At 42.2% G+C, this 27,085-nt stretch overlaps 1 protein-coding gene across 1 annotated transcript; it reads left to right on the top strand.

The window, feature by feature from the left end:
• The first annotated feature begins 1,815 nt into the window (after window positions 1–1,815).
• LOC121300512 (granulocyte colony-stimulating factor receptor-like) lies at window positions 1,816–23,404 on the top strand. Its single transcript, XM_041229080.1, has 14 exons — window positions 1,816–1,931; window positions 12,310–12,402; window positions 14,723–15,031; window positions 15,504–15,624; window positions 17,226–17,412; window positions 17,791–17,946; window positions 18,276–18,435; window positions 19,324–19,406; window positions 19,501–20,026; window positions 20,109–20,255; window positions 20,787–20,921; window positions 21,278–21,374; window positions 21,849–21,930; window positions 22,556–23,404. The coding sequence occupies exons 2-14, from the start codon at window positions 12,333–12,335 to the stop codon at window positions 23,078–23,080; spliced, it is 2,598 nt and encodes an 865-aa protein (XP_041085014.1). The 5' UTR covers window positions 1,816–1,931; window positions 12,310–12,332; the 3' UTR covers window positions 23,081–23,404.
• The last annotated feature ends 3,681 nt before the right edge of the window (window positions 23,405–27,085 follow it).

Below are 27,085 nucleotides of genomic sequence, written 5' to 3'. Positions count from 1 at the left end.
GCGAGTGCGATTTCCGTTACAGCCTAGCAATCGTCTAGCAATAAGGGCACCAAGGCAGCCATCATACAGTAATTGCAGTGGGACTCTTTTTAATTAAACTGAGGGTTTTCATTTCAGTCCTTTTTAGACATCAGTGCTGAATGCAGGTTGCGGTACCCCTCAAGACACATTGCTCCTCTGGTCTCTATATAGACGCTGCTATTGGTTACAGCTGAGAAGCGAGGCCAGCTTGGTGAGGATAATGCTATCTGGTATTAACAAATCAATTATTTAATTAAAAGAAACAGAAGTCTCTCAAGCAGGAGTGTAGCGCTGTCTCCTTCAAAACAGTGAAACTGGACACTTGGACACTTGTTGCAAACAGTATCCTATAACGTTGGGCACCCGATCTGATTGATCTGATTGAGAACATTATCAAGCAAAAATCATCCCAGAGGAGTGGGCCAGTATGTACCTACTAGCCTCCCAACAGGTAGAGTCGGTCTGGATCAAACGCTTTAATGGACGTCGGATGTAGTAGCCGCTAGAGGGCGCTAAAGTGTGTTGAAATAATAGTAAAAATTGCTTTAATGCTGTAGTAACACAGTTAGGTTTAGGGGTACAGATTAGGTTTAGGGGCAGAGATTAGGTTAGTTTTAGACATCTGGAAATGTGTTGTCCTTATATCTTACCAATATGTACGTGTATAATAGGTTTATAATAAATATATATGCAGCCATAAACTGTTTAGCAAATAATACAAGGATAGTACACTGCGCGTTCTTATACAATGCTGTGTTAGTGTTACTATTATTTGTGTCCGCAGAATCAGCTGAGCTGCACACACAAGAACGACTGATTTATGTTGTTGTTTTTTTGTTTGTATTTTGGGGGACCAAATGAGGCAGGCTGTGTTTTAACACGACCTAAACACTTCACGGAAACCCTGGTGAAAAAGCTGTACGATATCAGTAAGTCGCACAATTGGATCTCAGGCACAAACATACAGCTTCGGATACTTGGAAAACTACATGGAAATACACACAACCGGAAACTACTATCAAAATAGAGTGAGCAAAAGGCGAGATTTATGTTTATTTTTCTCTGGAGATTGCCCCATTGTAATCCATACAATCCCTGGTCAAATCATATGATCAGGCAGTCCCTGCTCCGATTGGTTAAACAGACTTGTGGTTCCGATCGATGCAGTTACACGCTACTTATTCATTTTGTAGATATTGTATTATAAATTATACAAATTTATATCTGAGGCCCAGGGCTGCAGCTCCTAAACCCCTGCGATAATCCGAAATTAATTTGTTTATCCAGACTGATATTGTGCAAACTATAGCGATACTGTCAACCATCCATGTGCTATTACTCGTTCCTATAATTCCTTACTATGTGCCACAATATCACTTACTAACGCTGCTCCTTCGAAAGAAACACCTTTAAGAGGTCTATAGTTTTTACCACCGTGTATGACTGACACGATAAAGCTATGAATCCTAAACGAATCATAAAATATCACTCTATAATTGCGTATCATCATACATAAAAATCCTTCGTACATAATTGTAAACTGCGGTAATATTAAACAAGATTACTATAGCGCTGAAGTGTATTCAGGTAATCCTACCGGGTTTCATTAGAATCACTGTGTGTACACATCAGTTTGAAATGCCACCCCTAAATTCAGCCCACATAATTATTCACAGCTCTTTCCTTCTGGGTCTACTAAACACAACCCGATCAGCCATTGGCTACTACCTCCACCCTCCTCCCTTTTAAAACAGCCTCTCACTCATGGTTTTCTCTCCGATCACAACACTCGTAAGTAGTAGGCGATGAAGGTGTATTACAGTTTCCCTGGCTGTATGAAAACTTAATTGATAGAAGACGACTTTTCTTTCTCTCATTCCTTGCGATATACTGCTCTACCCAGCGCAAAGGTAACATGTGTGCAAGGTGTGTCTGCGATGTACGTGTGAGTGTGTGCGTTTATTACTCAATCGGGAAAAACTACAGTGAAATGCATTGCAGAAGACTATAAACTTAGTGAAATGCATTGCAGAAGACTATAAACTATAGTGAAATGCATTGCAGAAGACTATAAATTATAGTGAAATGCATTGCAGAAGAATAAACTATAGTGAAATGCATTGCAGAAGACTATAAACTTAGTGAAATGCATTGCAGAAGACTATAAATTATAGTGAAATGCATTGCAGAAGAATAAACTATAGTGAAATGCATTGCAGAAGACTATAAATTATAGTGAAATGCATTGCAGAAGAATAAACTATAGTGAAATGCATTGCAGAAGACTATAAACTTAGTGAAATGCATTGCAGAAGACTATAAATTATAGTGAAATGCATTGCAGAAGACTATAAACTTAGTGAAATGCATTGCAGAAGACTATAAACTTAGTGAAATGCATTGCAGAAGACTATAAATTATAGTGAAATGCATTGCAGAAGAATAAACTATAGTGAAATGCATTGCAGAAGACTATAAACTTAGTGAAATGCATTGCAGAAGACTATAAATTATAGTGAAATGCATTGCAGAAGAATAAACTATAGTGAAATGCATTGCAGAAGACTATAAATTATAGTGAAATGCATTGCAGAAGAATAAACTATAGTGAAATGCATTGCAGAAGACTATAAACTTAGTGAAATGCATTGCAGAAGACTATAAATTATAGTGAAATGCATTGCAGAAGAATAAACTATAGTGAAATGCATTGCAGAAGACTATAAACTTAGTGAAATGCATTGCAGAAGACTATAAATTATAGTGAAATGCATTGCAGAAGAATAAACTATAGTGAAATGCATTGCAGAAGACTATAAACTATAGTGAAATGCATTGCAGAAGACTATAAACTTAGTGAAATGCATTGCAGAAGACTATAAACTTAGTGAAATGCATTGCAGAAGACTATAAACTTAGTGAAATGCATTGCAGAAGACTATAAACTATAGTGAAATGCATTGCAGAAGACTATAAACTTAGTGAAATGCATTGCAGAAGACTATAAATTATAGTGAAATGCATTGCAGAAGACTATAAACTATAGTGAAATGCATTGCAGAAGACTATAAACTATAGTGAAATGCATTGCAGAAGAATAAACTATAGTGAAATGCATTGCAGAAGACTATAAACTTAGTGAAATGCATTGCAGATGACTATAAATTATAGTGAAATGCATTGCAGAAGAATAAACTATAGTGAAATGCATTGCAGAAGACTATAAACTTAGTGAAATGCATTGCAGAAGACTATAAATTATAGTGAAATGCATTGCAGAAGACTATAAACTTAGTGAAATGCATTGCAGAAGACTATAAATTATAGTGAAATGCATTGCAGAAGACTATAAACTTAGTGAAATGCATTGCAGAAGACTATAAACTTAGTGAAATGCATTGCAGAAGACTAAACTACAGTGAAATGCATTGCAGAAGACTATAAACTTAGTGAAATGCATTGCAGAAGGCACTGTTTAACGTTTGCCATTATAGTTTTACAAAGTAAGGATGGAGTTTGCCATGGTATTTTGTCTTCCCACGATGAACACAATGCTTTACAAAATATCTACTGAAGGCTGCAGGTTTGTATTATGGTGAACCCGACGTCATTTTAAATAAAATAAATCAAGTTACATTGACTTAAATTCAAATTGAATTCATAACACTCATCCACTTTGAGTTAGTAAATTGTTCAAGGAGAAGCAGGGGACTAGATTCCCATCAGCCGTTGCGGGACTTGTACAATTTATTTTTGGAATTGTTTAATGTTTATTGTGTTGCTCTTTTGTGTATGTGCGATATGTTGTGTTTGCTTGTGTTTTGTGTCCCCGCCTGCTCCCTTACATGCGTTCACCTTGTGTTGTGTGTGGCCACCCAAGTCTCTGAGTAGTGACGCGAAATGTAAACACTGTTACGACGTGTCTCACCGACCGCTGTATCCACACGTCTAGCACAGTAGCAGATATTTCAGTTTTATTCGGATATACCCTTGAGAAAATACCGCTTGTAGGTTGCCAACAGGCCATATACATTGATTTGAGTGAAGAAGACAACCAAATCTTAACAAATAATTTCCATCGTTCTTTTTTTTAATTTTAGCTTTTCTCTTCACATATTTATAAGAACGCAAAAAAGCACAAACGATCGCAACGCGTTTCGACAGAGTCTTAATCATGAGCAGACTTAATTTGATAGAGTAACGCCGCTTTTTGGACACTCGGTGTACCACATCTTTACTTCAGCAAACCTTCTATTTGCAATTAGAACATTAAGACCACAGACTTTTTTTTATTATTATTATTTTAAACACTCAATCTGTACGTCAACACAAATACCAGATCAGATATGGAATGTTGTTTTTATTAAAATGTACAGCTAGCTGAAGGATTGGTATCATTTCTCCCTGAAGTACTTTTGTGTTCATTAATACGGGTCTTCAAGGGGACATACATCAATGAACAAGGGCACTGGTATGACATAGGCAACATTAATAGAAGAACGTGCAGTAAAATCTCTCAATATAATGCTTTTACCTGTGTTGGGATTTAAAAAATAAATTAAAATCTTTAATATTTTTAATACGTCTCATTGCGAAAATTGGACGAACCTGAAAATAGTGTGTAATTGTAAAACGTGCCAGTGTCTCTGAATAATAGGTCCGATTTTATGCGATAAACTTGAATATTTGAAACAAACTAAGTTTATTTTTATTATTTATTTTCGTTTGTTTCGTTTTTCGGCTGTGGTAAATGTTCTCTATGTGCATACCCTCTCCAATGCCTGGGATAGAAGAGGCCGGGATAGAATTGGCCCGCCTCAGTCTGAACGATCTTATTAATGCTTAACAGATTCTTCATTTGAATGCTTGCTGGAAGTTTCGTTAAAGTGCAGACGAGATAAACCACAGGCACGCACTGAAGATCATAGATACGCCTGGTAAAGCACACTAAAGTCTTGCAAAGATGGTGATAAGCTATGGGGAAACTGCACACTCACCTCTGAGAATAACGGTTAATATTTCACAAGTGCCCAGACAGATTTTTGGTCAGTAGACACCTATGGATTTTGGTTTAGTTGAAAGTCCATTATAAGCAATGTAGGTGTATATATATACATATTTATATATATATATATATATATATATATATATATATATATATATATATATATATATATATATATATATTATTTTATTTAAACAATAACTGTCTATAGAAATTATGATCCATAGTCACGAAACATTAAGCATTGATTTAAGGACTATTTTTTTTAAAGCGACCATAAATGGGATTGAAGTGTAATTGTATTCTTGTGAAAAGGGTAGACGACTGTGCCTTTTAATTAATGCTGATCAGTAAGAGGTCTTTACTGTCTTTGATATAAGAACACAGAATGCAGCTCCTCTGTTTCCTGCTTAATGTTAATGAAAGCCAGGCTTCAAAGTGTTCTCTTACATGTGTTCTGTGCCACTTCCCACAACCCTGATATTATTTTCTGCCTTGGAAATTAACTCCTTATTAAGAGGGATTAGCATACCCATGGCTTCATCCCACAGGGCAAATTAAAATCGAGACTACATTGGTGACGCAGCTAATTAATTCAATCCTGAGCCGGCAAAATACATATTTATCATTACAGTGTAAAGCGAAGCACGCATTTATTAAAGGAGCAAGAAGTCTAGACTAGATTTTTTTAATTCCTTATCAGTATCACAGATGCAACAAATGTCGATCAGTATGTAGTGCTGTGTCCCCTATTGTGTTCTTCAGTTTAAGGGCACAACAGGTTCCTGACTTGTGGACATGCATGTTAGACAGCTGTTCACTTCTCCCTGGAACACAATACATTGTGTATTATCTGGAAATAATATAATGCTTTGTTCATGTTCAATGACTGAAGCTGTCTCTTTGTGTGACATTAACAGCTTGTTCATAAATATCATCTCTGCCAATTGCATTAATCTAATATGGAAATTAGCCCCTGCTGTATGCTGCATAATTACAATGTTTATTGTGCTGAATTTGCACATAGTTTTCTGGTTTACCTTCCTTTCACCACAGTATGCGTTTATAAGAGGCCACTGTTTCCTCCAGTATTAAATTAGCTTTTTTTTTAAAGCTACAAAGCCAACAATGAATATAATTTACAGTAATTCCAGCTGGTCTCTATATCAATCTTTCAAGTTCTGTGGCACTTGCTGGCCCTTCTTGTATAATAGTTTACCAAGGTAAATTTGCACAGTAATTGTGCAGCTTTTTCCATTCATTGACTGTAGCTTACCCTGGTTTGCTCTACCTCTCTGTGCTAATGCTTCCCTATGCTGTACCATGCTTTCACTCTCCTTTCTTAAACTTTGCTGTACTTTTACTATGGGAAACAGAGTTTTTTTTCTTGGGATTTTAGAATGAGACTGCTTGAGGTATAGCAGCCCTTAATAAAGTTTCTCATAGTAAAAGCATGGCAAAGTGAAATAAAGCACAGTGCAAGCATGCTAAAGCACAGGTAAGCATTGTAAAGCCCAGAGGTATGGGAAAGCATATTAACCCTTAAGTGGTCCTCATTTGAGGACAGGCTACTTGTAATTCTTTGGAGCATTATTAACTGGCATCTATCAACCTGTTTTAATTTTCTCTTTAACTATAATATGACAATTACTGTAATTGTGTTAATTGCAAAGGTGTAAATATACAGTGCCCTGCAAAAGTATTCAGACCCTTTCTATGGTGTCCCATTTTTTTTAAACTTAATATTTTATTCAAAACTTGAATGCTCAAACTGAAGACTTCCAAGGGTAAGACGAGTTACAGTAAATGTCAGCAAAAACTGAAGAGAAAAACCTGAATTATCTTGATTGCATAAGTATTCAACTCAATATTTGGTGGAAGCACCTTTGGCAGCAATTACAGCTGCAAGTCTTTTTGGGTGAATCTCTACCAACTTTGCACACCGGCTTGGTGCAATTTGTGTCCATTCTCCTTGGCAGATTTGCTCAAGCTCTCTCAAGTTGCTTGGGGATCGCTTATGGACAGCAGTTTTCAAGTCTTTCCATAGATTCTCAATAGGATTCAAGTCAGGACTTTGACTGGGCCACTCAAGGACATTTACTTTCTTATTCTTAAGCCACTCCAGTGTAGCTTTGGCCTTGTGCTTTGGATCATTGTCCTGCTGAAGGTAAATTTTTGCCCCAGTTTTAAGTCTTTAGCAGACTGAAACAGGTTTTCCTTTAGTATTTGCCTGTACTTTGCTCCATCCATTTTTCCCTCAATCCTAACAAGCTTTCCAGTCCCTCCTGAGGAGAAGCATCCCCATAGCATGATGCTGCCTCCACCATGCTTGACTGTAGGGATGTTGTTGACTGGGAGATGTGCTGTGTTGGGTCTGCGCCAAACGTAATGCTTGACATTTAGACCAAAAACTTTTGCCACATTTTTGCAGGATCACTCAGGTGCTTTGTTGCAAACTCCATGTGGGCTTTGAGATGGCTTATTTTTAGTAATGGCTTCCTTCTTGCCACCCTGCCATACAGGTTGCTTTTGTGAAGTGTTCTGGATATTGTTGACTGATGAACATTTTCTCCCATCTCAGCCATTGAACTCAGCTGCTCTGTTTGGAGGGACGGTCTGATCTAGGCAGTGTCTGGGTGGTACAGTGCACCTTCCATTTCTTGATGATTGAGTAGACTGTGCTCACAGGGATATTCAGAGACTTCGATATTTTTTATACCCTTCTCCTGATCTGTGCTTTTCAATGACTTTATCCCTGACTTGCTTTGAAAGCTCCTTGGTCTTTATGGTTGAGTCTTTGCTTGAAATTCACTACCTGACCAAGGAACCTCACAGAGACAGGTGTTTTTATTCTGAAATCATGAGGACCACTAATACTGCACACAGACAGAGACCATTCAACTAACTGTGCGGCTCGTTAAGGTCATTTTGTGAACCTGAATGAATTTAGGTTTGCCACAGCAAAGGGTTTGAATACTTACGCAATCATGACTTTTCCATTTTTATTTCATATTAATGATCTATTTACGTCTTTCTTTTTGTTTTTGCTTTGAATGAATGTTTGAAAGTAGTTTGTGTATATAACACATATTAATTCCTACTTTGAAGAAGCAAAATGTGAAAACTGCGAGAGAGTCTGAATACTTTTGCAAGGCACTGTAAGTCAAACTATAATGTATCAAATTACATAAATTACATATACAGCTTGCGCTCTGATTTTTGCTCAAAGAAAAATTTTATTGGTATTTCATGGGTAAACTATGCATAGTAAAATCACGGGATAAACTGCATAAAATACCATGCAAATGTAAAGAGGGAAGTTTTCTAAGATAATGAATTGTAAAACCCTGGCCAGTACTGTCATGGAGAGACCTGATACTCCCCATCACATGTAGAGTATATGGCGATTGCTCCTGTAATGCTAGCTCTACTATACAAAATGTACCCACCACAGGAATCGCAGCAGCGCAGCCCAATCTAACACAGCGAGCAATGTCTGCCATCGGTTTCCTGCCATTGAAAGCTTTGCAGAAACGCATTGGCACAGAGCAGAGACTGAGCTGGGTTAGCACGAGACACCTTTCCTTTTAACCCATTAAGGTACAAGGACATGTGTGTTCCACAAATAAATATAACGCTAACTTTCTTCGTTTTGCAATGAGGTGCACGAATCAGGGTTTAAAATGTGCTGACAGGCTGGGTCTGGATCTAGTTTACCATGATTTGTCATGTTTCGTAATCAGCTTTACCAGCCTGTATGGGTTTTACAATGCTTGCTTAACTTTGCATGGTTTTGGTTGAATTCTATTGAATGCAATCTTTGTGTTTATGATTTAAATAGTAATGCGTCATGCTTAGCGTCTGTATTGGAAGAGAGACGCCAGTTTGCTTCGAGCAGCCAGAGATTACATTTCAATGAGAATCATACACTGCAGGGCAGCAGATGATCCTGTGTTATGTCTGTTTGTATTGACGTACCAGCTATGTGATGTCATAGCGGTGATCCGTTACAATAAATCATCTTATCATTCGTTACAGTGCAGATATTAAATTTTTTTTTAAAAAACAGCATTGTGACATCACTGTGAACATTCACCCCGGAAGACAGATCATTTTGAGTTTAGTTGGAATTTAAAAAAAAAATCTTTAAATTCTCCAACATACTGCATTTTACAAGTCTATAAAATGATTCAATATGTGTATTTAATTGAGTGCAGCTCACCTCAGATAGGATATCCAAAGCTGAGACCGTATCTAATACAGATGGAAACAAGACTCCTACTGCATAGCAGTTTCATCCGTTCCAGGTGTTAATACGAACATGATTAGCCCCAGTGCAAACTCAGGTGTGTCTTTATTAAACTTGTAGTAAAACCAGGAACGGATCAAACTGCTATGCAATGGGAGTCTTATTTTCTTCTCTGCGTTATTTGAAGTCTTGATTATGTAGGCAGTTGGCACTTTTAAATACTTTATTGGCAGCTGTGGTTTAACATTTTAGGCACATTCGCTACGAAAGCTTGATCAAATCATGGTGATATGTGTTCTGCCCTCCCCCTTCAAAATAATATAAAAAACAATTTCCTTTTGTAAAAAAAATTGTGATTTTATCTCTCAGAGCAAATCAAAGGTCTTTATGTTTTATTTAAGTGTGCCTTTAGTGTTGATCTGGTTTAGTAAAGGCAGCTCAGATAGCATCTGAGATACAGGGTTCATATTTGCCAGGGTAAGCATGCTGATGACCTCCAATCTAATAGGGCTGTCTTGTTGTGTTTGTGTGACTCCTTTTTTGACTTTTATAGGACCAGAATTTAAAGCACTGCTGTATTCTATGATTCTATTACGTTTTGTAGTTATGCCTGTGCAATATCTTGAGATTCACTCAGATTTATCCCTTATAAAGTTTCCCATAGTCAAAGCATAGCATAGTGTAATAAAGCATGTGGAAAGCATGGTAAAGTATAGGTTAGCTAAAGCTCAGAGAGGTAGGGTAAAGGCTTACTGTAAAGCACATTAATAATCATGGCAAACCAGGGTAAACTCTGGTAAATTAAAAATATAACCATGGGAAAAGCATGATAATTCTGTAGTTCTGTGACAAATCAAAACAATGTGACATGAGCAAATACAAAATTGGGTAACACTTTACATTAAGTGTCTCTAATTACTATGTATTTGTATAGCTGTTACTTAGTAATCTGCTTCCACATACTAGCATTGGTATTTTGCATTGTTACAATGTACTTCATGTGCAAGGCTTTGTGCAAGATATATCCCTAACCCACTTCTGATACAATTAGGTGCTTCCATATATCATGCATAGATGTACTCGTGAAGTATATTGTAATAACACTGTAATTCTGTGCAAGTACACATGTGTTTACTATGTAAATACACAGTAAGAGACACTATATAAGGTGTTATCCCAAATTGTTTCACGCAATGCTGGTGTTTTAATGAATGGTAAAGTATTCCTTTGTGGAGCTGGTTCTTATACAGAAATCAATCGTTGATATACACTGAACAAAAATATAAACGCAACATGTAAAGTGTTGGTCCCATGTTTCATGAGCTGAAATAAAAGATCCCAGAAATTTTCCATACACACAAAAAGCTTATTTCTCTCAAATTTTGTGCACAAATTTGTTTACATCCCTGTTAGTGAGCATTTCTCCTTTGCAAAGATAATCCATCCACCTGACAGGTGTGACATATCAAGAGGCTGATTAAACAGCATGATCATTACACAGGTGCACCTTGTGCTGGGGACAATAAAAGGCCACTCTAAAATGTGTAGTTTTGTCACACAACACAATGCCACAGATGTCTCAAGTTTTGAGGGAGCGTGCAATTGGCATGCTGACTGCAGGAATGTCCACCAGAGCTATTGCCAGAGAACTGAATGTTCATTTCTCTACCATAAGCCGCCTCCAACATCGTTTTAGAGAATTTGGCAGTACGTCCAACCGGCCTTACAACCGCAGACCACGTGTGACCACGCCAGCCCAGGACCTCCACATCCGGCTTCTTCACCTGCGGGATCCTCTGAGACCAGCCACCCGGACAGCTGATGAAACTGTGGGTTTACACAACTGAAGAATTTCTGCACAAACTGTCAGAAACCGTCTCAGGGAAGCTCATCTGCGTGCTCGTCGTCCTTACCAGGGTCTTGACCTGACTGCAGTTCGGCATCGTAACCGACTTCAGGTGGCAAATGCTCACCTTCGATGGCCACTGGCACGCTGGAGAAGTGTGCTCTTCATGGATGAATCCCGGTTTCGACTGTACCGGGCAGATGGCAGACAGCGTGTATGGCGTCGTGTGGGCGAGCGGTTTGCTGATGTCAACGTTGTGAACAGAGTGCCCCATGGTGGCGGTGGGGTTATGGTATGGGCCGGCATAAACTATGGACAGCGAACACAATTGCATTTTATTGATGGCAATTTGAATGCACAGAGATACCATGACGAGATCCTGAGGCCCATTGTCGTGCCATTCATCCGCCACCATCACCTCATGTTTCAGCATGATAATGCACGGCCCCATGTCGCAAGGATCTGTACACAATTCCTGGAAGCTGAAAATGTCCCAGCTCTTCCATGGCCTGCATACTCACCAGACATGTCACCCATTGAGCATGTTTGGGATGCTCTGGATCGACGTGTACGACAGCGTGTTCCAGTTCCCGTCAATATCCAGCAACTTCGCACAGCCATTGAAGAGGAGTGGGACAATATTCCACAGGCCACAATCAACAGCCTGATCAACTCTATGTGAAGGAGGTGTGTCGCGTTGCATGAGGCAAATGGTGGTCACACCAGATACTGACTGGTTTTCTGATCCACGCCCCTACCTTTTTTTTTAAGGTATCTGTGACCAACAGATGCATATCTGTGTTCCCAGTCATGCAAAATCCATAGATTAGGGCCTAATGAATTTATTTCAATTGACTGATTTCCTTATATGAACTGTAACTCAGTAAAATCTTTGAAATTGTTGCATGTTGCGTTTATATTTTTGTTCAGTGTAAATAGCACAATTGAATTTGTTTGCAGGTATATTTCTGCTCTGAAAAAGGTTGAATTTGTTTGCTGCTCTGAAACGTTAGTTCCTATTTTCTTTTAAAGAATAAAGTGAAATTTGGCAAAATCCAGTTTTTGTTTGCTTGCAAAGCATGGGAACAGCTTGTTAAAACAGATAGCGCTGCACTTGACAGAAGAAGCCTGTCAATTCAGTTGGAAGCAGACAGCGCTTCATGATTCCTGTGTGCATTTCTCCCCCAGGCTTGGCCACTGTGACTGGGAGGATGGTAGCTGTGCAGAGACACTGTGAGAGGAACTGGCTCTACCCGTTGCTGTGGCTAGCTTTGAAAGCAGGTGAGGCAACACGTACACAAAGTAAGCATCCAGCCAGCGGCCAGGTGACCGGTAACAAATCGCTGTGTGGGGGCAGCATGGGCCTCTATCATTAACCCTTTCAGTCCTGAATTGTTTTTGGCAAGCTGAAGAACGCGAAATGCAGTTCTATAAAAAAGGAACTCCTTTATTGAGTACACATGAAAACAGAATTTTTTTTTTTTTTTTTGCTAAATGGCACTTTAAAATCCCCAAAATACTTTAAGACACTCTAAAGCTCCACCTATTGAAAATTTGTGCTATTACAGTTGAGCAATTTTAGGCCTCAAACGTCAAAACACTTCGACACTCACTTGTACAACAATACAGCTGATATATAATTTTGCCTTGGTCGCTTCTCAGTGTTTCTGTCCTTCTCACTAGCCATGGTGATCTTTGAAATGGTAATTGAAAGGGTAGGCAGAGGGCTGATACAGAGCTTCATCCCAGCTCGTCATGCTGAGGGGATGACTTCTTTGTTGGTTACTCTTTTAAAAGAAGTTAATGCCTGTTCCACTTGAACTCCATCATAATCCTGTGCCGTTTTATCTCATTTATAATGTTCCACTCTACATGGCAAACATGAGAGCTGCCTTGAATTTTCACCAATCTTCTATCACAGACTCCCAGCCTCCCAGCATCCTGCAGACTTTTCAGAATTACATTTAACCCTTCATTGAATTAATAATTGGCTTATTTAGGCCTTTTTAATTGTTCTCAGCTCCTAAGAAGTTGCAGATTTGAAGGTACTTATAACATTCACAGACACAGAGGCCCCCAAGGACCAGGGTTGGGAACCACTGCTCTTCAGCTATGGCCAAAGGTTTTGCATCATTAACATTTTAGGATTGATACATCGAAACTATTAAAAATAAGAAAGAACCAATTTATCTTTTATACAACAATAACCATTTCTCAGTTATTGTATTTAAAGACACTGAACCCAGAAGAACATCTGAATGCTGTGGCATAATTAATAAAGGCAATCAAAATAAACCAGTTTAAAATAAACAATAAAATGCAAAATAGAGAAGTAAACAGGACTAGGACAGAGAATTCAAAACAGAAAGACAGGAGACCCAGAATAAATCATGGATTTGAATATAAACAATAACAAGTAGTTGTCATGCCGTCAAACACCTATAAATACCTCCAATGTTTTGATTCAAACACAGGCTCCTTGAGAAAGATATGTACAACATATCGAAACGTTGGGCAGCTGGCTACAATACAATAAACACCAAACAGTCATAAATTTAGAAATTCTTGATGTCTTCAGATATGAGTTTTGGTTGAAACAGATTGTTATCCAGACCTGCAGGAAGGGTGTTACCAACATGTTAGATTTGAAATATCTGCATGATTTCAGTGAAATGACACAACTGAAAATAGCTGTTCTAATATTACTAAAGTTCATGTTTTGAAGTAGTATAGACACTTTCCTAAAGCCTGGCTCACACATCTTCCTGTGCAGCGCTGTGTTCAAGCCAGCATGCAGTGCTTCGCGCCTTTCTGTGGTTCACTTCGCCTGTCTAGCTGCTGATCAGGCAACCGTGAGGGGTGCTTCTTCGGGATCTGATTAGCTTCGCTGTTCTACTTGGCACATTCACAGATTAGCATCACAACTATGCTATTGGTTCACGAAGGGGAGAGAAATGTGCCACAAACCACAACTAAACATTTCGAAAAAGTGATCATAACAGGGACCGTTATTAGTTGTCATAGCTAACAAGAAATATACTATTATATCATCCGGTAGACTTTTGCGATACATTTTGTAAGTTTACTTGATCACACGATGTTAAATATAAGATCTAAATTAATGTTCATATATATGTTTGCTTTTGAGTTGCCTTTTTAAATAACGTCCAAGTGAAATGTTGGGGGTGAGGGTAGGAATTTAAATGGGGGGGCTATCTGGAGTGTTACTTTGCACTTGTAGAACCTGATGTGTGTCATCAGTCAGTCTTCAGAAAAACATGTTTCAGGGTGGGGGGGGGCTTAATACATCTAGAATTATAATTTTGCATGGGGAAAAACCCTTCAGAAGTCTAAAACAGAACATAACCAAATCATTAATACATCTAGAATTAGAATTTTGCAAGGGCAAGTTTACTAACCTTTTGTTCTAGTGCATTGTATTTAAACATTTTTGTTTTTATTTTTTTAATAGAATTGCGAACCTCGTATAGTCCTTAAAGGTCCTACCATGCCACGCTGTGCCAATTTCATGTGTATAGTGTTCAAGTGCGAGCATCCCAGGATGCTATACTAAAGTAAAACCCAGTGTTTCTCTTCTCAGGTGCAGAATCGTCATGGCAGGACTGTAGCACCCTGGCGGTGTGCCCCCCTGTGGCCAGGCCAGGAAGTGCCGTGAGCGCGTCCTGTGCGTTGAGCGCGTCCTGTGCCCGGGACCGCGGGGTTGACGCTGAGGACATCACGTGGAGGCTGGATGGAGAGGAGGTCCCCAGAGACCTGTACGGCTCTGTCGGGATCAGCATCTCTACAGTGACCCTGCCAGCCCTCCCCCTGGCTGGGGCCAATCTGAGCTGCTACGCCCGCTATGGAGGATCCGACACGCTGCTTCAAAGCAGAGAGATCAAAGTGGCATGTTAGTTTTTAAAGTACTACAATAGCACCATAATAAAAGCATTATGAAAGTGGCATAGTGAAAGAACAGCAGAGTGTAATAAAGCACAGTGAACATTAGTTAAGCGTTGTAAAGCCCAGAGAGGTATAGTAAAAGATAAACTACGCAGTATAACCATGGGAAAAGTATGGGGCCATTGTCTGCTAAGACCATTGTTAGATGTGCCCCTTATTATTATAGTTTTAAGGTCAAAAAAGACAAAACTGAGGCAAACGTTATGGCTAGTGATTTCATCAGTGTCGAATGTTGTCTGCTTGATTATCCAATACTAAAGGGAATCTAAGTTCAATGACTAACTGTTGAGCTCAGAAGTATTTTCCTGAAAGCTTTTATAAGGTCTGGGCCTAAGGGCTTCATCTCCGTTCGATTGCCCAGCCCCTAACACTCAAGGTCCCTGTCCCCTCACCACTCTGTTTCCTCTCTTGCTTCACAGCCCCCCCTGCGCAGCCCAAGATCCTGTCCTGCATTTCCATTCGTCTGGCCAACCTCAGCTGCTCCTGGGACCCTGGACCCGAGACTCTGCTGAGGACCAACTTCACCCTGAGCGTGACGGAGTGAGTAGGCAGGGAGGGGGCAGGCTGGCTGGCTGTCCTGCACTCCTCTGCGTGGTCCAGGAATACCATGGGCGACTCAGTGGTTTCCCAGTGGTAATCCATTGCCAGGCCAATGTTTGGCATTGCCACCACAGCCAAACCATGCCCAACTCATCATTGGCAATGCAGACAGACGGCGGCACTACAATGGTATATTGGCAATGCAGACTGACAGACAGTGGTACTACATTGGCAGTGTAGACAGACAGACAAAGTGCTGCAGCGTCAAGAGCACTGTCTGGGCAACAGTTGTGCAAATGTCTTGCAATACTAGTAATGCAATGGGATTATAGTAGGATCCCTTGTTTTAGAGCGTTCAAGCTTTTGAAAGGTTGGTCACTTTAATGGTTTTGTCAGCAGGTGAGATGAAAGATGGCTCTCTTGAGCATGTGTCCCCCCCAGTCTGTTAACTGAGTGCTCCTTCCTACTGGTAATCTACTTTGTGTGGCTGAGAGAAACGTTGCATCCTGTGGAGTTTATCTCTAGCGCAGGGAGTCTGGGTGCAGGCTTGATCTGATTAGAACAGTTTCCCTGAAAAAGCAGAAGCATCTTTGTACAGCAATCTGATGCAACAAACCAGCTGATATAATCAGACTACCTTTTGCAAGTCAGTCTTGATCAGACAGCAAATAGCGGCTTCGGTAGAGGCATGGGATAGTGGGGGCTTGGTTGGCAGGTGCTTTCGGATCCATGACTGTTTAATTGGCCATTGTACCACAGAATTAAGTGGAGCTTGTTTTCAGTTTATGGAAGGGGAGGTGGTGGACCAACATACCAAGGATTTTGCACACATGGACAAACTGTTGTTCTTTATTGAAATAACCCAAAGCAAATACATGCCCCCTTAAAAAGTGAATGACTGGTATTTATTTATTTATTTTTTTCAATTTAGTCGTCGACAGTGGTTTTTTACCCCGTTTTTTTCCCCAATTTGGAATGCCCAATTATTATTTTAATCCCATTTCACCTCTGCAACTCCCGCGCGGACTCTGGAAATGGCGGCAGACACACGTGTCCTCCGAAATGTGTCCTGCCAAGCCATCTTTTTTCTCTGCAAAGCTACCAGACCCATATTGCAGGAGGACAACACAGACCTGAGTGGCTTCTACGGCAGACCCGCAGATGCCCTGTTGGCCACAGGAGTCGCTGGTGCTCGGTGAACCGAGGATTACCCTGCCAACCTGAGCCCTCCCCACCCGGCCAATTGTGCGCCGCCCCCTGGGAACTCCCGGCCACGATCGTCGATGGCATAACCTGGACTCGAATCAGTCATCTCCAGGCTATAGGGTCCAGTCTGCACTCCACGCGGTGGACTGATTTGTTGTATTTATTTTAAATAGTGGTTATAAACATTCTGTTAGGTTAAACTGAGATCTTGAGATCTGAGAAAAATGAGAATAAATAAATTAAAACAGCTGTAAAAGAACAGTCTTTAACAACATTCTTTAACACAGGCCTTAAAGGTTTTGTGCATGAGGTCCCATGTGATTGAAATCATGGAGAGATCCCACAGCACTCTTTCTTCCAAAGCTGAGCTTCTTTCTTCTTGCTGGTTCCTACAGGGTGATGAGATGCTGTGGCTCCAAATTCAAAGACCCCCTGGAGTGCCAGGCTGCCCCGGGTGAGAGGTCGTGCACCGTGCCCGCCAAGAACCTGTACGCTTCCTACAATGTGACGGTGAGGGCAGAGAACGAGCTGGGCAGCCAGACCTCCCCTGTGCTCTGCCTGAGTGGAATGGATGCAGGTGAGGCCCCCCCACACTTCCTTCACTTGGAGTAACAGCTGGGAAATGTGTCATTCTGGTAGTTAATTAATTCACTTGCCTTGAGTTTATGCTGTACATCTAGAGCTCAGCACAGTTTAATGAAGCATGGTAAATCACAGGTAAGCATTGTAAAGCACAGAGAGGTATGGTAAAGCATATACAAATAAAAACATGGTATACTATTGAATATGCATAGTATAACCATTTTTATAATAGATACCCCAAAGTGAAACTGTTCTGCTAAAAATATCAAATCTCCAGTGGGACAAAACAAAGAACTCCCAGTCAGATAGCAGTCCTTCCCAGCGAGACCAGCCTGCTGTCTCAGTCTCTGAAACTCTTCCTCTGCTCTCACAGTGAAGCTGTCTCCTCCGAGGGTTGTGAGCGTGTCTTCTGTAGCAGGACAGGAGGACTGCCTGGTGCTGAGCTGGGACCTGCACTACTCGGAGATACACAATGCCTCGTCCGCTCTCTATGAGATGCAGTACAGGGCAAGGGGGGAGAAGCTGTGGAAACATGTGAGCCCGACCCCAGCGTGCAGGCTGTAAATAATCACAGGAGACACAGAGCAAAACCTGGCTTCAAACAATTAGGCAGCACTGCTTGCTTCAATAGCTTGGTACAGGTGGCACCACACACTTACTGCAACAAACTAAACTGAATCTAAGACCTTAGAGATTGAAAAGCAAGCTTTTGTTTTGTGCATTTGTGAAAATGGTAGAGAGGGGTGTATCTGAACATGTATTTCTGAGTAACCAATATTCTGTACACTGCATGGGAATCAGTACCTGCAGCTACGTGCTTTTCCAGATGTGTAAGACAGTGCCCCTGTCTCTGTCCAATGCAGACTCTCATTGATGTGAGAGAGACCAGTCCTGTGCCGGTGAGGCTGTGTGACCTCCTCGCCTTCACGGATTACACTTTGAGACTGAGGGGCAGATACAAGAGCGACATGAGCCACTGGAGTGAGTGGAGCAACACGGGAGAGGCAAGGACACCAGAGAGGGGTGAGAGAGGCAGCTAACTACACAGCTAGCTGTACCCACTGACTGCGGGACTATACAGCTAACTATACACACTGTGACTGGGCTATACAGCTAATCCTGCTCACTGTGACTGGACTATACAGCTAACCCTGCTCACTGTGACTGCTGGACCATACAGCTAACTATACACACTGTGACTGGACTATACAGCTAACCCTGCTTTCTGTGACTGGAATATACAGCTAACCCTGCTCACTGTGACTGGGCTATACAGCTAATCCTGCTCACTGTGACTGGACTATACAGCTAACCCTGCTCACTGTGACTGCTGGACCATACAGCTAACTATACACACTGTGACTGGACTATACAGCTAACCCTGCTCACTGTGACTGGACTATACAGCTAACCCTGCTCACTGTGACTGGACTATACAGCTAACCCTGCTCACTGTGACTGCTGGGCTATACAGCTAACTCTGCTCACTGTGACTGCTGGACTATACAGCTAACTATACACACTGTGACTGGACTATACAGCTAACCCTGCTCTCTGTGACTGGACTATACAGCTAACCCTGCTCACTGTGACTGGACTATACAGCTAACGATACACACTGTGACTGCACTATACAGCTAACCCTGCTCACTGTGACTGCTGGACTATACAGCTAACCCTGCTCACTGTGACTGGACTATACAGCTAACCCTGCTCACTGTGACTGGACTATACAGCTAACCCTGCTCACTGTGACTGCTGGGCTATACAGCTAACTCTGCTCACTGTGACTGGACTATACAGCTAACCCTGCTCACCGTGACTGGACTATACAGCTAACCCTGCTCACTGTGACTGCTGGACTATACAGCAAAAGTTTGCAGAGATTCATAACAAGCTATTTATTTTCAGCTCCATCAAAAGAACCCCAGCTTTGGAGACGCATTGAGCCTCTCGATTCAGAGGGAGAAAGACGGGTCACACTCCTGTGGAAGGTAGGGCTTCCCAGTCCGTCCATCACTAGAGACATCTGAGCCTCTGAGCCCCACTATTCTGCACACTGATCTCTTTTCTAACCTCTTCTCTTAGCCGCTGAAAAGACACGAAGCCAACGGCAGGATTCTGAGGTACAGGGTATTCCGCCAGCACCCGGGTACCCCAGAAAAGACAGAGCTGAGCGAGTGTGGCGGCACCACTCCTCTAGCCAGCCTTGAATGCAGCATCCTCCTGCCTGCCGAACGCTGCGTCCTCTCCCTGTCTGCGTACAGCTCCGCAGGGCAGTCCCCCCAGGCCAGCATCACCATCCCAGCCGCTGGTCAAGCAGCGCTGCCTGGTCTCTCAACCCTGGCCGCGTCTCCTGTGGATGACCACAGCCTCCTGGTCCAGTGGAAGCCCCCGGAGAGGCCCTCGGTGTCTGGCTTCATCCTGGAGTGGTGTGTGCTGTCCGAGAGGGAGGGCTGCGTCCTGCACTGGCACCGACTGCCCCGTCACTCCAGGGACATGGTCATTTCAGAGAGCATTGAGCCCAAGCGCCTATACAGAGTCTCTGCCTATGTGCTGGATGAGGGAGAGGCTGGGGACCCAGTGTCTGTACAAGCCTACTCCAGACAGGGTGGTAAGCACCCAATACTATTAAAACAGTGTTCATCCGCTGTACCGCAGCTGTGTACCTCATGCTGGATCTCTCTGCCCCCCAGCTCCAACCCACGGCCCCTCGCTCCGTCCCAAGACCACCTGGAAGACAGGGGTGCAGCTGGAGTGGGACCCCATCCCGCTGGACGATCGCCAGGGGTTCATCCAAAATTACACCATCTTCTACCAGAGCGAAGATGGGGTCTCAGACTGTGAGTAACACTGCCAGTCAATATATAATACAACCAGTATATAATACACGCAACTGTGGCCAAAAGTTTTGCATCACCTAGAATTTTAGGATTGAGACATAATTTAAAAAAACAAACAAACAAACAAAAAACACTATAAACATAATTTTGATTGTTTTATTTAACATCAGTATTTCATGTTAGATTTTGAAATGTTTCAATTGTCAGTTTTTCATGAAGTATATGGAAAAGTACAAAGTGGTTTGTAATTCAATATATCAACGTAACATTATTCAGCAGGTTTCACTTGAATTTATGAAGCAATATTTGTTTATTCCACATAGTGATGCTAAACTTTTGGCTCTAGCTGTACAATATAAGTCTCCACTTGGTTTGTGGGCTCATCGCCTGTCAGTTTAAACAAGATGTGTTTGGAATAAGGTTGTGATCAGGGGAGGGGGAGGGACGTGAATCGATTCAATGAAAGAGGGCGGAGAGTGACGTGCTGTACTGGGGTCTGATTGGCTGTAACGGGCCCCTCTTGTCTTGCAGTCGTGGTGGTTAATGGTTCTGTGCACCAGCTCCGGCTGGACGGTCTCTCCTTGGACCATGAGTACAAACTCCACGCCGTGGCTTCAACTGACCAGGGTGGCGCTGCAGGACCGGACATCTACGTGCAGACACTCCGTGAGTACTGGGGGTGGATACAGAGCGTTTAACCTCATCTCACTGACATGACACAGCACTGCCCTCACATTAACACGCTCTGCTGGCTCAATTCTGTGAATGACACACTGTACACAGCCGTGACACGCAGTCTAAGGGCTGCTGTCCGTTTGTGTCTCTCATGTGTTTAGTTATATCTTGAATTATACATTTCTTCTTCCTTGAGTTCTTCAGCATTAAATTCACAAGCAGTGTTAAAAGGAGAAAAAAACAAACACAAATAATAAATTCCACTTCACTCTCCCCCTTCACCCTCCCCTCTCTCGCCTCACCCTCTCCTAACTCTCTCCCTTCCTCCCTCTCTCCCTCCCTCTCAGGTGATGATGGTACCATGCTGCTGGTGATTCCTCTCTCCACTCTGCTCACCCTGATCTCCATCGTCACGCTCCTGGCCTGCGTCCAGCAGAGGCAAGCGTAGGTACCAGGCAGCAAGGTCAGCCGTTCAGAATGATCACAACCAGCTCCTACAGTCCAGCCAGCAAACCTCTGAACCAGGGCAGGGCAAAGCTGGTGCATCCACTCCTGGTCTTTGTTCCAGCCCTGTTCTAAATTGTTTAATTGAGCCAATTAAACCTCCATCCAGACCCTGAAGCAGTTCTTTATCTCATGTTATCTGTTAATCCTGGAATGGACAGGGCCCTCCATTGAACGCCCCTGGTGTAAACGAATCACTGTGCGCCAGGGCTATATTATACTGTGGGCAAACTGCAGACAAAATACCCACTCTGTACTAAATGCAGGAATGTACCTACACTATGTGGTCAGCAACATGCAGTCAACCACAGACAGAACTGCTAGCAGCAGCATTGAGCATTGAGAGCACCGTGCACGGACAGTAGATTAGAATAGCACAGCTTGACTCTGATTTCTTGTTTGCCTATTGTCCAGGATGAAGAATTGTTTCTTTTCGAGAATTCCAGACCCCGCGGATAGCAGCCTGGCCACCTGGATGCCCAAGGAGGTCTGGATGGTAAGAGTCAGGGAGGCTGGCAGGCAGGCAGGCAGGCAGGCAGGCAGTCCCCTTTAACACCAAGGAGCTGCAGGCTGCTTTCAAGCAGCTTATTACAAGTGGCACTTTCAAGCAATGCATGCAAAAAACACAGTCTAATCAGCCTTGATCTTAAATGCTTGAAAATGTTAACTCTCAGTTTGCTGTAATCCGTTGCCTGAACTGCAGAATGCACCACAGCTTAAGCATTTCCAGTCAGTACAGCCCAACATGAATTACCAGCACATTCACATTCACATGCACATTATTATAAAAACAAGGTTTTTTTTTTTGCTATATAGATTGCGCTCGATCTCATCACTCTGTTACCCTTTGAAAAAATTACAATGGTAAATCTGCAGTGATTTTGTAGTTTTCCCATGCTTTCACTGTGCTTTATTCCACGTTGCTATGCTTTCGCTGTGCTTTATTGTACTTTGCTATGCTTTCACTGTGCTTTATTGTACTTTGCTATGCTTTCACTGTGCTTTATTGCACTTTGCTATGCTTTCGCTGTGCTTTATTGAACTTTGCTGTGATGTCGCTGTGCATTATTCCACTTTGCCGTGCTTTTTAAGAGCATTGCTGTAAGTAACCATGCTTTCAGGATTTCAGAGACTACCAGGGTGACCACTGCCTCAAGGCACAAGTTGACATCTCTGCACCCCAGTCTGACACCTTGCAGGAGACGCTGTCCTCGTTGAGCCAGCCGGAGCACCAGGACCCTACCGGCCTGGGGGACGGAGTGACCATTCCCATCCAAACCAACTGCACCGCTGTGATTCTGCAGCACTGCATTGACGATGACTACGTAAGAGACGCTCCCGGGAGAAGCTTTGCTGAGCAGGGCTCTATGGACTACTCCACTGTGACGGGCATCGCGGGCAGGTATACCCAGATACCCCAACCTAAGCTTGCCCTCCTACCCTGTAACCCTGATCACGGAGTCCAAACCCCCTCCCCAGGCCTCTTCAATAAGACCTATCAAAGCCTGTTGTATCCTGATATGATGGACCCAGCCCTGGGTAATGTGGAGGAGGAGGAGGAGGAGGAGGAGGAGGGATCTTTCAGTATGTTCCCCTTGTTACTGGGGCAGCTGATGCAGGGCGGTGCCCAGAACTCAGGGCTCTGAGCCAGATAACAAGCCCCTGTCCACTGTGGAGGCTCAACTAGACAATACAATACAGATCCCAACTTCTAACAGGGATGGAAATGAGACTCCCGTTGCATAGAAGTTTGATCCATTCCTGGTTTTACTTTGAGTAACATAAGACACACCTGAGCATGTATTAAAGCCTGGAATAACTGAGACTGCTGTGCAGTAGAAGTCTTATTTCCATCCCTATATAATGTCCTGAAAGTGAAGCATTCAGTTTTTTTCAGCAATCAGAGGATTTTAAGTTCTGAAAATAGAAACTTAGTAAAAGTTAAAATAATATTGAAAATATCAGCTGTTCTTGTAAAAAAAAAATTTTTTTAAAGATGCTATTCTTGTAAATTTTTCAAATGTTTTTTTTTTTTGGTTCAGATCATGTGATTGTTTAAGATGGTGAGCATATTGGAAATGCTTTTGCACTTTTCATTTTAATTCTTTGGGTTTTGTTATTATTGTGTCTTTGTGTGTTTTTGAAATAATTAAAAGCAACTTACTGAATTCAACCACGTAGTCTTGCTCAAGCAAGCCAGAATTACAGTTTACAAAGAATTAGTGCCATTCCATTTTGATTCACTAGATGGCACCAAACTCCCTTTTGTGTGCATGATCTGTATGTTGTTAAACCAGCAGATGGCGCTATATAATTTGCTCTGAAATAAATAAAACAAAAATAAATAAATAATTTGTTACACGGTGTAATCAAGCACCACATGTTATTTTATTTAGAATATTATTATTTAAAAAAAAAAATGATGAAAAAGTTATATACAGGGGGTGAATGGAAAAGGAGCTTGTATTTGCTGTGATTGGTCCTGTAAAGCTGGTGCAGTAAACAGCACTACGATTCGAACGGGTAATTCTTATTTCACAGGTTCTTTTTTTTTTTTTTTTTTTTTTACATCTTAATACATTAATTTCAGTAAATCTCAAGAACCACTTCCCTTATACATGCCATCATAAAAGAGCTTCAAGTGTAATAAAGCACAGCGAAAGCGTGGTCAAGCAGAGGAAAGCATTGTGAAGAATAGCGAGGAACGATACTGCATATTAATACACATGGCAAACCAAAATGAACTATGGCAAATGCATAGTGTAACCAGGGGAAAAGCATGGTCAAAATTAATAAACTTTGTAATTGTTGTAGAGACGTAAGCTTCCCTCAGCCATTGTTCAGATATCATCTTACAACAGCACAGCTGGTGTGCATCTATGTATTGTGTTAACTGATTCTTTAACCCCACGTAATTGAGTTTATGTTAGTTTGCCTCTCACTGTCTGTCACCTCAGCTTGTCTGGTGCTGACACCTTCCCAGTGTATAGTCTGTAAAGCAACCTTGAGGCTGTGAAATGTGTGTATTCAAAGGCAGGCCTGTGTTACCGGTTTCAATTGCAATTGTTCACTTGGTAAAGCAAAAAACGAAACACAGCTGTTCTTCCAACCCCCCCCCCCTTTTAAAATTCTAAAACACCACAACACACAACTGGCACCCTAGAGCCCCGCCCCTCTCATTGCAAGTTGTTTTATGCTTCTCTGCTAGAGTTCAGGAGAAGCTCTCAGTTTCAACAGCCTGCCATAAAGGTCTGCCGTTGTGTTTGATGGAAACGAGAAAGCGCCATCTAGTGATCTGCCACTTTGGACCAAATGTCCTTTTTGTTATGCTTCTAATACACAAGCTGTGCACTAGATGGCGCTGGTGCGTTCTGTTATCAACCTGGCTGATCTAGCCCACATTATAGGTCTGAGGCAAGCAGCTGGGACTGAAGAGCACCTCATAGTCCCACAGTCAAAGCACTTTAACACAGACTTATATAAAATAATAATAATTTGCAATACCATAAAAAAAAAAAAACACATGTAATAGAACGCAGACACACTAGCCCGAAGTTTCAACAGTATAAATGCTAATAAGCATTTAATGTTGTGAGATCGCTGTGTTCCAGCTTCTGTCTGCTGGAATAAAAACATGTAATTGAAAAGGCAGAGCTGTTAGAGCCAGTTACTGTACCAAGTGCCAGAGCGAGATAAGGCAGGCGCTTCCATGCAGACAACTGATAAACTCCAGACAACGAGTCCATTGTTTTCAAAGGGAAACAGGAGGCAAACACTGTGCGTCTACCAGGAGTGTCGGCACTGGAGGGAATAATGGCAAGGCTGTGAAGAAAACTAAACATTACTGTCTCTGAGCTAGCTGCTGCTGCGTATCCTGGATTCATTTCACAGGGGGTCTGTCTCATTCATTTCACAGGGGTCTCTGAATCAGCGCATAGCAGTACCCAATAGAGTTAATGGCCTATATCCCTGCTTCATTAAGCACCACCTAAACTACTGTGCTTGGATATTACCGAATGGCCATGGTGTGCTGCTAGTTTAATTGGTTTCATAAACAGATCAGACAGTCCGCTGTGGCCCTGATGTTCATTTCTGAATGCAGCCATCAGGATCAGCTTTGTGGTGATGTTTCAACTTCCCGAGGTGTCTTTGGAACCCCCCGGCGCTGGTGGTTCTCACCTTTGAACCGCTGCGGATTACAGCAGGTTTAAAGGGGCTCTCAAGGAGGACTGTGTGCCCTGGATTCTCCTCCAGCTGCCCACAGTCCAGGCTACCTTTGGAACGCGATCCTGCGACGCGATGCAGTGACCCTCGTTAGTCTCAATCTCAGGCTAGTCTTCATTGAGAATCGAAAGCCGGCTACTGCGTCACTGCAGCTGCTGTCCTGGCAGGGGGAACGAGAAGCCAATAGGGCCAGGTCTTGCTTTTAATGTACCTATGCATTACGCGTGTGTAATGGCGTCCTGAGCTTTTGCAACGCTCCGCCCCTCCTTGCCTGCTGCCCTGTGCTATTTTGGACTGCAGGCACTGTGATGCCTAATCCAGATGTGTAACAGCTTTAAATAGAGCAGGGCTGGAGCAGATGCAGACTGTCTGCTGTATTTCAACACCTGTTGCTTTAATCACTTACTGAGCACACAGCTTGAAAACGAACTGGAGTAGATTACTACAGTGGCCATCCTTAGCAAGGAGGCCTGCACGCATCATGGGAAAGATGCACCAGCGGCATTGGGTTGGATTAAAATGGAAAAAATGGATAGTCTTATATATGCTCCATGTTTGCCGATGTCCTGGTGCAAGGCATCATGGGAGTCACGGCATCACAAAAGGCTTTGGAACCCAGTTCCAGCAACTGTGTCTCCTAAGACTCATGTGATTTGGTGAGTTTCCATGACTGCTTGCACCCAGGATAACAGTAGTGTTCATGGAACAAGGGCAGTGCAGCAGTGTGTGTGTGTGTGTGTGTGTGTGTGTGAATGTCAACTAACAAACGAAGCCACCTACTCATTAATCAAGCAAGCAACCCCCTCCAGCCGCTAGACAGTGTCATTCTCCTGCTTGTGATGAATCCATTGGTTAACCCCTGCCAGAGGTGCGAGACTAGCCTCAACCCCAGAGCAGCAGGACAGGCCACCTCTCCAAAGCTCCCCTGCCAGTTCAGTTCGAGGTGTGCTGCTTACCACTCATAACCCCATACTGTCCAGCTAGTCCAGCATCTACAGAACACAGACACACTTATTAAACCTTCATTTTAACGATGTCAGGAAATATAAAAAGTACAGTTTTACCAAAACTCGTTAAGGGTCACTGGTAAATAATGGGAGATTTTGTTTAAATCGTTTTTTTTTTGGGGGGGGGGGGGGGGGGGGGGGGCTGCTGACAATATAAAGCGTCAAAGTACAGTGCCTTTAAAATAATTTAACTATTTAAAAGCTGTCACCATCACCACACCTTTTAAAAAAGTTTTAAAGCAACCAAGGTGCACCTATGCATCAAATTATATATCACAGCTCTCGAAATACTGTATGCGTTACCGTTCTTTTCTACATTTGAAATATATTCTAAACATAATATTTCTATAAGCTTCCTACATGTTAATGCGTTTAAATCTACGTCCCGCCAGGCTCTTGGAATTCTAATATGAAATGAAT

This window comes from Polyodon spathula, chromosome 26, assembly GCF_017654505.1.
Source record: "Polyodon spathula isolate WHYD16114869_AA chromosome 26, ASM1765450v1, whole genome shotgun sequence".
NCBI lineage: Eukaryota > Metazoa > Chordata > Actinopteri > Acipenseriformes > Polyodontidae > Polyodon > Polyodon spathula.
Note: the sequence above shows the minus strand (reverse complement) of the source record. Positions and strands in the feature narration are given on the sequence as shown.